Genomic DNA, 11,822 nt, shown 5'->3' on the forward strand with positions numbered 1-11,822 from the left:
CCCGTCTTGTAGTAATGTGCCCATCCTTGTCCGCATTTTGTAGTAATGTGCCGATCCTGGTCCCCATTTTGTAGTAATGTGCCCATCCTGGTCCCCATTTTGTAGTAATGTGCCCATCCTGGTCCCCATTTTGTAGTAATGTGCCCATCCTGGTCCCCATCTTGTAGTAATGTGCCCATCCTGGTCCCATCTTGTAGTAATGTGCCCATCCTGGTCCCATCTTGTAGTAATGTGCCCATCCTGGTCCCCATCTTGTAGTAATGGCCCATGCTGGTCCCCATCTTGTAGTAATGGCACATAGAATCATAGAATCATAGAATGGTAGAGTTGGAAGGGACCTCCTGGGTCATCTGGTCCAACCCCCTGCTCAAAGCAGGATTCACTAGATCATCTCAGACAGATGTCTGTCCAGCCTCTGTTTGAAGACGTCCATTGAAGGGGAACTCACCACCTCTCGTGGCAGCCTGTTCCACTCATTAATCACCCTAACTGTCAAAAAGTTTTTTCTAATATCTAATCTGTGTCTCCTCCCATTTAGTTTCATCCCATTGCTTCTAGTCTTTCCTTGTGCAAATGAGAATAAAGATGATCCTTCTACAATGTGACAGCCCTTGACATATTTGTAGACAGCTATTAAGTCTCCTCTCAGTCTTCTTTTTTGCAAGCTAAACATTCCCAAATCCTGCAACCGTTCCTCATAGGACATGGTTTGCAGACCAGTCACCATTCTGGTCGCTCTTCTCTGAACTTGCTCCAGTTTGTCTGTCTTTTTTAAAATGTGGTGCCCAAAACTGTACACAGTATTCCAGATGAGGTCTGACCAAAGAGGAGTAAAGACCGATAATGACTTCACGTGATCTAGACTGTATGCTTCTGTTAATACATCCCAGAATTGTATTTGCCTTTTTTGCTGCTGCATCACACTGTTGACTCATGTTCAGTCTATGATCTATTAGTATACCTAAGTCTTTTTCACATGTACTGTTGCTTAGCTGTATTCCTCCCATTCTGTATATGCTTTTTTCATTTTTATTGCCCAGATGTAGTACTTTGCATTTTTCCCTGTTAAAAACCATTCTGTTGGTTGCTGCCCACTGCTCCAGTTTATTTAGGTCTTTTTGAATCCTCTCTCTCTCTTCTCTAGTATTAGCTATCCCTCCTAGCTTTGTGTCATCAGCAAATTTAATCAGTTTACCCTCAATTCCTTCATCTAAATCATTGATAAAGATGTTGAACAATACAGGTCCCAGGACAGAGCCCTGTGGTACCCCACTTGAGACATGCTGGTCCCTAACTTGTAGAACATTCAACTTAAAAGACAGGACCAGGCCGGAATCATTACAGGGGTCTTCGGTGCCTGCGGGCCACATTAAGCAGCCTCAGGGTATGCGGCCCTCAGGCGTGTTTGAGACCACTGATCTAGACAGTTTCAGAGCACCACTTGCAAGCACTGTGCTTGTTGCCTAGGAGACCAGTCACCTCTGATAGGCTGCAGCAGTGGCCTGTAATCTAAACAAGAGGAAGGATAGGAGAAAATTTTTAATAAGACGTAAAATTGCAAATATTAATAAATTGCAAATATGCTTGTTTTTACATGTACTTTGCAATTTTAAAGAGCCTTTCCACTATTAATTTCACCCCCTTTCCTATGTCCTAACTATTCCTAACAATCAATTTTCTAATATACTTCTATTATCTGCCCTGCTCCTGTAAGCCCATCTCTATGTTGGTCATCTAGTCTTCTGCTATGATTCTGGCTCTGCTGCTTCGGATCTGAAACCGTAATCGGACGAACTGAGAGGCGCACGTCATTGGTGGGGGCAGGGCTGCCTCTCAGTGAGTGACAGCAGTCTCAGCATGCCCAGATCAGACTTCACCCTCCTCCTCTGCCTGGATCCTGCTGATGCTTTGAAGTGCCGTCCCTTCAGCTGACAAGCGCTGTAATGTGCTGCTCATTATTATAAAGCATATCACAGGCTTGCCATCTGTAAAGCTTGGTAGAGCAAGGATAATGCCATAGGGCTGTTTTTCAGGGGTCTGCCTCGGCACCATAGGCACCTTAACTCCCAGTGAAGAGAAATCTTAATGCATACCAATACATTTCGGCCAATTGTATGCTTTAAACTGTGTGGAAACAATTTTGGGATGGACCTTTTCTGTTCCACGATGAATGTACCCCATCAACCACCTAGGAAAAGAACTAGAAGAAAGACTGGAAGCCCTCTCGTCCGGCTTTATTGTCTGAACTCTCAAATGCTCTTCTTGCTGATTGGGCAAAAATTCCCACAGACACTCCAAAATCTTGAAGAAAAAATTCACACGAGTGGAAGCTGTTATAGCTGCAAAGGGAAGACCAACTCCATATTAATTTAGAATGTGATTTCATACAAGCTCCTGTTTGTGTATTAAGTAGGTGTCCCAAAACTTTTGTCCATATAGGGGGTTTGTATACACAGTGGTACTTTAAAATTTGTGAACCCTTCATATTTTCCATATTTTTGCATATAATTAACCTAAAACTACTGTACTTCAGGTCATTTTCCTCAATAAAAAAATTACAAAGACTAATATTTTTTAATCATTTTTTTTATTTGGTTCTCTATATCTACTTTTAGGACTTTAGCTTTAGATCAAATTTTGCAAAAATATGGAAAATTTTGAAGCGATCACAAACTTTAAAGTACTACTGCACATGGGTGTATATTGGAAAAATGTCATGCTAGACAGGTGATGTTTTCCAATATAAACGTTCTAAGGGCTCGCACACATGGCCATATTTTCGATATGACTGCGATCCAGCAAAACATTGGATCGCACTTGGATCAATGTTATTCTATGGGGCTGTGCACATACCAGATTTTTTCCTCGGACCGAGCCCATTCTAGGAAAAATTCACTGCATGCCTGAGTTTGATCTGATAATCGTATCGCACTCGGTTATGCAAGTCTATGAGTCTGTGAAAACCAGCGAACTGCGCTCGGATGACATCTGTGTGCAGTTCGATTTCCACGAACTGACAGAATGGAGAAGATGAAGACAATTTTTCCTCATCGGAGAGAATGGGATCATACTCGGATCAGAGCGTGATTTGCATAATTGACCTGATTCTCTCAGATGAGAGTATAAAAGGTTGTCTGTAGCTAGCTTAACTCTCCAAAACTAAAATTTCAATATATTTTGTATCTTGTATTTTTTAACATCTTATGATCTCAACATCTGTGCTGTATTACTTGACATCTGTAAACATTTTCACAAGAGTGGCAGTCCACATATTTTACATGAACGAATTAGACTAACATCTGATATTGCTGCGTTCTTGGAGGCTTTGCTGAACAACATTTTGGGGGTCAGCTTTTTCACAGAATTAGCATCATTACTGTGCAGGGACGTGTCTAGAAATGAGCTGCAATGTTAACCATAACCAATGGACAGGAATGGTGTTGATTTGGGCCGAGCTGCAATATTGCATACAGCCCATTAACAGAAGTGGCGCAGTTCTTAGAAATGTGCTCACTCTTTATCATACGACAGTCCCTTTCAAGTTCTTCTCCACTTTTACTTTTAACTCTAAAAAGCAAGTTGAATTTAACCCACAAGGCTGAATTCACATGTTGCGGGAACGCTGTGTTTTTTTATGATCTCAGTAGAACCAAAATAAAACAATGCATATGGCAGCAAAAAACAAACACGCTGCGTGGCTGCAATTTGTGAACGGGCCTTAAACCTTTACCCACACTTACTTTATATTACTATCTCCTTGAACACACCAAGTTGTAAGATTCCAGATTAACCCAAATTTATGTTTTTTTTTGCAGTGATCGTTCTAACCTGGGATTGTCCTGTGTGTCTGTACATAGAATATTTATTTTTATACAGCGTTCCGTAGAAAACAAAGCATCAAACTTTATGCATTTTGTACAGAAATACTAAAATCGATGTTCTCCATTTTTTAAGCATTCGTGTATATTGTTTGTTTTTGCTTTTCTAATATTTGTGAAGAAATGCTGCTGTATTTGCATGATATTTGTGCACATTTATTAAGTAATGCTTTTGTTAAGTTATTATACTTTGGTGCCAAAAGTACATCAGAGAAATGATGGCCGTTTTCCTGAGTATGATGGTTAATGAAAAATAAAGTAAATTGATAAATGAAACTTTCAACAACTTTTGCTACTCTGTATATCCATTCACATTGCATTTTTCTATATGTCCTTCTTGAGAAGCGAGAGATTATTTCTCTTATATTGATACCACAAACAAGGTATCTATCATTTGTAAGCTGAACATAGTTATATGAAAACGTTTGGGCACCCCTATTAATCTTAAGCTTAATGTTTTATAAAAATTGGTGTTTTTGCAACAGCTATTTCAGTTTGATATATGTAATAACTGTTGGACACAGTAATGTTTCTGCCTTGAAATGAGGTTTATTGTACTAACAGAAAATGTGCAATCTGCATTCAAACAAAATTTGTCAGGTGCATAAGTATGGGCACCTCACCAGAAAAGTGACATTAATATTTAGTAGATCCTCCTTTTGCAAAAATAACAGCCTATAGTCGCTTCCTGTAGCTTTTAATGATTTCCTGGATCCTGGATGAAGGTATTTTTCACCATTCCTCTTTACAAAACAATTCCAGTTCAGTTAAGTTTGATGGTCGCCGAGCATGGACAGCCCTCTTCAAATGATCCCACAGATGTTCAATGATATTCAGGTCTGGGGACTGGGATGGCCATTCCAGAACATTGTAATTGTTCCTCTGCATGAATGCCTGAGTAGATTTGGAGCGGTGTTTTGGATCATTGTCTTGCTGAAAGATCCATCCCCTGCGTACCTTCAACTTTATTACTGATTCCTGAACATTATTGTCAAGAATCTGCTGATACTGAGTGGAATCCATGCATCCCTCAACCTTAACAAGATTCCCGGTGCCGGCATTGGCCACACAGCCCCAAAGCATGATGGAACCTCCACCAAATTTTACTGTGGGTAGCAAGTGTTTTTCTTGGAATGCTGTGTTTTTTTTGCCGCCATGCATAACGCCTTTTTGTATGACCAAACAACTCAATCTTGGTTTCATCAGTCCACAGGACCTTCTTCCAAAAAGAAATTGGCTTCTCCAAATGTGCTTTTGCATACCTCAGCCGACTCGGTTTGTGGCGTGCTTGCAGAAACGGCTTCTTTCGCATCACTCTCCCATACAGCTTCTCCTTGTGCAAAGTGCGTTGTATAGTTGACCGATGCACAGTGACACCATGATGCCACTCTTCACAGGAGATTCAAACAGGAGAACAACTTGCAAGTGGCCACTTTAAGTAGCTTTTCTCATGATTGCATACACCTGGCTCTGAAGTTCAAAGCTCAATGAGGTTACAAAACCAAAAAAAGTACTTTAGTAAGTCAGTAAAAAGTAGGTAGGAGTATTTAAAACAAGAAAATGATAAGGGTGCCCATACTTATGCACCTGTCAAATTTTGTTTGAATGCAGATTGCACATTTTCTGTTAGTACAATAAACCTCATTTCAAGGCAGAAATATTACTGTGTCCAACAGTTATTACATATATCAAACTGAAATAGCTGTTGCAAAAACACCAATTTTTATAAAACATTAAGCTTAAGATTAATAGGGGTGCCCAAACTTTTTCATATAACTGTACCATGTAATAAATGATACCATCTGTCATGGAGGCGGCATGGAATGTGCATTACTCTCAGGTCTTGGGAGAACTAAAGTCCTCAACTTCTTTTATAAATGAGTCCTTCCTCTGTGTTATTGTATTGTGATTTTTGCTTGTATTGCATGATTATGCCATATAGTCCTGCACTGAAAATATCCATGCATTCATTTGTTCTGTATAAGGCAGCTCTGACAATGTCATTACCAGTAACATAGAACATTAAGGAACTGCAATCTTCATCATAATTTTAATTAAACAAGGCTGGAAATTCTTCTCATACACAATTCATTCATACTTGAAAATAGGAATGAATAAACAACTATCTACTTTTCAGGAATGTAAAACTACAAGAAAGTTACGGGCTGTATAGTGGTCCTGACATGACAATAGATACAAAATAATTCAAATGCTACAAAGTCAAAAAAGATAGAAACAACGTTGCACTAAACTGATTGCAGAGGGAAATAGTTCCAACTTTACTTGTCTGGTATGAAACATTGTCAGTGCTTCTGTATTTGCTAAAACCTTATCATGAAATGAAAGTACCTTTATTTGATACTTTAAGGGCCAGACACCATGGTTAATTGCCAAAAAATGAAGATGGTTGCTATTCAATAGATGAGATTTTAGTCTACAAAGGATGAAGATGAGGACATCTGTCTCCTGATCTTGATGACTTCTGCAAGTCCAACTGCTGATGGAAAAAAAAGTCAATTGGTATTACCAAAGGAGATTAGTTGCCTGATTTGAGTTTGGCTGTGTTGCTATCTCCAGTCTGTGTTTCTACAGTACGGATAGCTGGAGGGGAAGATGAGATACGTTGCACTATGCTCATGGTATTCTGTAGAGGTTCCCATAGTGTTGTATTATAAGCAGTCCATCTTGGGTGACATTACACTGTAATGCAGGACAATTCCATTACATGGACTCCAGTAGAACATTTGGAGAAAAGTTCTTTTTTTACTTATGAGGAAGGGATGTTCATTAATAAGAACAGAACGTTTCCTCAAGTTGATTTTGATGATTCCTCCTTTACCCTCTTCACTGCCTTTTAATTACCAAGTTGTAACCTGTTGCTTCCATGTAGGAATTCCATTTGTTCTTGTTTATCATTTTAGTTTGTCCATTTTCATCTATTACTAGAGCTTTGATACATTTTCTTTAATTGCTGTTATTCAATTCTTGCTTTGACAAATTGATCAACTCAGTATGATATAGAAATGCAGCACTGTGGTAGATGGCCCTGAAATATGTCTTTCTTGTTTTACTTATTCCAGAGAATTCCTAAAACATTGTAGAATCTATCTGGATTCTTTCCATTAAACCCCTTCACTGCCAGACGTGCTCTTGCAGGCACTTTTTCCACTAAGGGGTTGGCATTAGTTTTCATCTAATAAGTAAACGAAGCTATAAATTATGAAAAAAAAAAGTCCTAATGAAAGTGTATATTTTAAGAAAAGATTTTACACCATCAGATATTTTATTTGTGGAGGGAGCGATGACTGGTGGTGGATTCTGCAGTTTTGTTCTGGGTGGTATGGAAGTAAATGTAGCTTTTTTTTTTTATACGTATTTCCAACCAGTTGGTTAAGGTTGTTCTCTTTTTCTGTATTTTGTTACTATGTTCTTGTTACTAAATGACCAGAGATGCAGACTGTATGCCTCTTTTATGATAATAGCATACCATGCCAATGTATAGGAATGGTATGAACTATGAAAGCATTGTTCTGCTAACAATATTTATAGTGTAGTTTAACTATTTTTTATTTCCTTTATCCTGATTCTGTATAAATGGTGCTTAGTTAGGACTTATATATGTATAATACATTCACTACAGTAATGCCACATTATTTCTATGACAGATGTACTTTATTATGTACACAGCAATTATTTCTAACATGGAAATAAATGTTGTAAAAAGATGCAGTCAGATTCTAGGTTCTATGTCATTCACAGCAGAATTTTCCTGTCTACTGAACCAGTGGAACTAAGTATATTTTTACTTATATCAATGACGCATATTACTTGTAAATGATAACTTAATAACACCAGTCACTGCTAAGTAAGTGGTAGAATTATCAAAATTCACATAGAAAATTATATTTTAATAAATATTGCTAAAACATACAAGTTACAGCCTATATCTTGACTTTTCCCTATTAACATACTTAAGTACTAGATGCATAACGAATGGACGGTCTATGCTCTAAAAAAATGCTTATGGCTATAACCTAAAAAGGAAACCCTTGCTTTCAGAAGGTAGCTGAAAACAAGCTGCAAATTAGTAATTTCCTCATTTCTGCAGAACATAACTGTGGTCTCCCTACACCTAGCCTGTTAATGATCATCCTCCTCCTCCTCAACCCTTTCCCACCCAGTTTTCTATTCCCAGTTTACTGTGCACGGGTACTGTCCTGTGTCCAGATCTAAAGGGTGTGTTTTGGCCACAAACATCACTCTGTTCCACTTCCTACCAGATACGGTAGAGTATACCTTTAAAATTTATGGCCCTGATTCATCATTGACATTGCATCCGTTTGTTTTTTTGTCTAGTTTTGTGCATTTTTTTTCTTGTTTGAGCCCAATTTATTCTATTTGTGTCTGTTTTGAAGTTTATTTTTTATGTGCTTGCCTATTTTTATTTATTTCCTGCTTCGTGGGCGGAATGTAGCAATTCCAGAAGTTTTGTCTGATTAATCTCCTCTCCAGTCCCCACCTGGTGTTTTTTTGGTGTCTTTTTTGCAAAATTGTTGTGACTTATTGGCACCAAAAAGTAACAAAAGAAGTTCAAGGAAGGAAGAAAGCCCATTTTGATTCATGAAATTCATGACTTGGGTGCATCACTTTGATTAATTTAATGTTGAAAACAGCACCTAATACGACAAGAAAAAGAAGGAAAGTGACTTAAAAAACTGAAATTATGAATCAGGGCCTATGGATTAAATGAAAAAGACAATCAACAAATGTTATTAGTAGCTTTTTCCCATAATATTTTATAAGCCATATTTTCTGTTTCCTTAGTAAACACTTCTATAGTGGGTCTGATACATAGGCACAAGTGTATACCCACCAGAACCCTTATCAATATGCATAAGAATATGACCCTAAAGATAGTAAATGATGTAAGACCATATATGTTCTGTGCTTTACGCTAAAGAAACAAAGTTATAAAAGTTTACTTAGTATAGAAAAGTTCCTAATGATCTGTTACATCCTTTCCTATATTATGTCATGTCTACATGGGCAGAAAAGTTTTAAACCACCCACCATCCCACTTCCACACTACTATTAAGCTCTGATTAATGTTTTAAAAACAGATTTTGCGTTTATTCAAATTTCTTAAACCCACAGTATCCCACTAATTCTGCTGGTTTCTTAGTGCAAGTGCATCTTAACGTTTTCCAAAGTATATCTGTGCAACCATTCTGGGCATTAAACAGATAAATGTCCTTTATTTGTTCTTTGCTAATTCATCAAATTAAATATTCAGATATGCTAGATTTTTCCCTGTTTATACATTTGAATAATGACAGAGCACATATATGAAACCATTTGCCTTTAAAATGATCTTTCAGGGTCATATTGTAATTTTGGTTGTGTGCTCACTAATTCCATGTACTTGGCAATAATAATAAATTCATAACCATTGAATGGTTTGCCAATAATAATACAAATAAGGGCAGATATAGCAATATGCCACAGTTTTAAAATGGTAAATAGGGTTAGGACATTTGTTACAGGTAGCAGACTAAATAGTTAGTAGGTTAGAACTTTAAGTCCATGGAGTTGCAAATCTTTTGCAGTAAAATTGCAGCATTTTTGCGATATATGCAAGGTCTCTTGAAACTTCCTTTCCCATAAGGTAACATTAAAGTTCCATGAAAGCTATGAATTGTACAGAAGTGTCCACCCTTAAAGTTTCATGATTGTCATAATATCAGTACAGTGCAACCAGTGCAGAAAACATAGCTTATATGTGATTAATAGAGATGGACGAAGCAATTCAGTTATTTTACACATTGCTGAAGATTATGTCAGCCAGAGAAGGATCACATGACCTAGGGGGGGGTCTCCAATAATACTTTGCAGCTATGACATCACATGATATAGCCAATCAGGAGGGATTATCATTGCTTGTTTGACAGCAGAAGCTGGAAATGCAGTTGCCATTTTGTGGGGAATCTGGATAGTGAGAGGAGGTCACAGATTACAGATAAGCCATAGAGATAGGGAAAGAAAGCCATAAAAAAACTGAAGAAACTATACAGATAGTGTGTTAGACAGCATATTAGTGAACAAGATTAGTGTTTGAGAAAAATAAAATAGTGGTATACACTTTTTTCTCAAAGTATTTTCAATTTGAGGGAAATATATATGCCGTGAATCATATTTCCTGGTAAAATTTGGTGAATCTGGCAAATTTGAATTTCAAAAGATTTGCTCACATCTAGTTATGGGTGACTGATAGATGGCACTTTTTAAGGCATCTACAGCAGTGGTCCCCAACCTTTTTTGCACCAGGGACCGGCTTGAAGCAAGATCATTTTTCCATGGCCCAGCAAGGAGGGGGTGGGGTGGGCGGGGCTTTGGTCATATGGGGGCGGGGTAATGGAGGGATTTGGAGTTTAGTGCATACTTATCATATAGTGTAGACCAGGTCCCCGCCAGGAGCCCCACATAATGTGCTGTGCCAGGAGCCGCATCACTGAGGCCCCATCACGCCCTGCAGCAGGACAGGGCAGCTGTCCTGACAGCTGCTGTTCAGCTGCATTTACTTCATCCCAGGGGCGGACACAGACTGTAGTTGGCCCCTGTGCAAGAAATTTTTGGGGGCCCCCCCCGCCCTTCATAAGGCAACAAAGTTATGTAAACATAACCCCCCCATGTGCATCTCTCACCCCCCCATGTGCAGCTCACCCCCGTGCATCTCTCATCCCCCTCCGTGCATCTCTCATCCACCCCCCGTGCATCTCTCATCCACCCCCCGTGCATCTCTCATCCACCCCCCGTGCATCTCTCATCCACCCCCCGTGCATCTCTCATCCACCCCCCGTGCATCTCTCATCCACCCCCCGTGCATCTCTCATCCACCCCCCGTGCATCTCTCATCCCCCCCGTGCATCTCTCATCCACCCCCCGTGCATCTCTCATCCACCCCCCGTGCATCTCTCATCCCCTCCGTGCATCTCTCATCCCCCCCGTGCATCTCTCATCCGCTCCGTGCATCTCTCATCCCCTCCGTGCATCTCTCATCCCCTCCGTGCATCTCTCATCCCCTCCGTGCATCTCTCATCCACCCCCCGTGCATCTCTCATCCACCCCCCGTGCATCTCTCATCCACCCCCCGTGCATCTCTCATCCACCCCCCGTGCATCTCTCATCCACCCCCCGTGCATCTCTCATCCCCTCCGTGCATCTCTCACCCCCCCGTGCATCTCTCATCCCCCCCGTGCATCTCTCATCCCCCCCGTGCATCTCTCATCCCCCCCGTGCATCTCTCATCCCCCCCGTGCATCTCTCACCCCCCCGTGCATCTCTCATCCACCCCCCGTGCATCTCTCACCCCCCCGTGCATCTCTCACCCCCCCGTGCATCTCTCATCTCTCCCCTCCCTCCCATGTGCATCTCTCATCTCTCCCCTCCCCCCATGTGCATCTCCCATTCCCCCCACTCCTAGTTAATTGTATTTAAAAAAAAATAAAACTTGTTATACTTACTCCCATGCGATCCCTGCAGAATCCTTGCGCTCGTCCAAATCGCTGACACCAGGTTCTCCTGACTTCCGGCCATGTGACGGCGCCGTCACATGACCGGAAGTCAGGGGAATCATGAAGGTGCTGCCGCAGCAGCGCAGCGCTAAGATGTCCCGGACCCGGCGCTTAGCATGCGGCCGGGGGCCTCATGAGGAGAGAGACGCACAAGAGGGGGGCTCCGAGGGGGCTCCTACCGGCCGGGCCCCATACTGGAGTCAGGGCAGTCATGCCCTGATGGCGGCCCTGCTGGAGGCTGGAGGGGCCCCCTCTCCCCGCGGACCGGCTGAAAAACCCCAACGGCCCGGTCCTGGTCCGCGGACCGGCGGTTGGGGACCTCTGATCTAGAGGACACCCTTTTTCAATGTTTGCTTAACATCTTGCACCATGC

The 11,822-nt window shown here is 40.8% G+C and overlaps 1 protein-coding gene across 1 annotated transcript in view; it reads left to right on the plus strand.

Annotated features, from left to right (window-relative positions):
- The window catches only part of LOC141271656 (uncharacterized), a 188,877-nt gene extending 178,236 nt beyond the window's left edge, over window positions 1-10,641 (plus strand). Inside the window, exon 40 of the mRNA XM_073681698.1 lies at window positions 6,247-10,641. Within this exon, the coding sequence (XP_073537799.1) occupies window positions 6,247-6,279 (33 nt within the window). The 3' untranslated portion in view covers window positions 6,280-10,641. The remainder of the gene's footprint in view (window positions 1-6,246) is intronic.
- The last annotated feature ends 1,181 nt before the right edge of the window (window positions 10,642-11,822 follow it).

This window comes from Phyllobates terribilis, unplaced genomic scaffold, assembly GCF_046119375.1.
Source record: "Phyllobates terribilis strain yellow unplaced genomic scaffold, ASM4611937v1 Scaffold_5__5_contigs__length_657084704, whole genome shotgun sequence".
NCBI classification, from domain to species: domain Eukaryota; kingdom Metazoa; phylum Chordata; class Amphibia; order Anura; family Dendrobatidae; genus Phyllobates; species Phyllobates terribilis.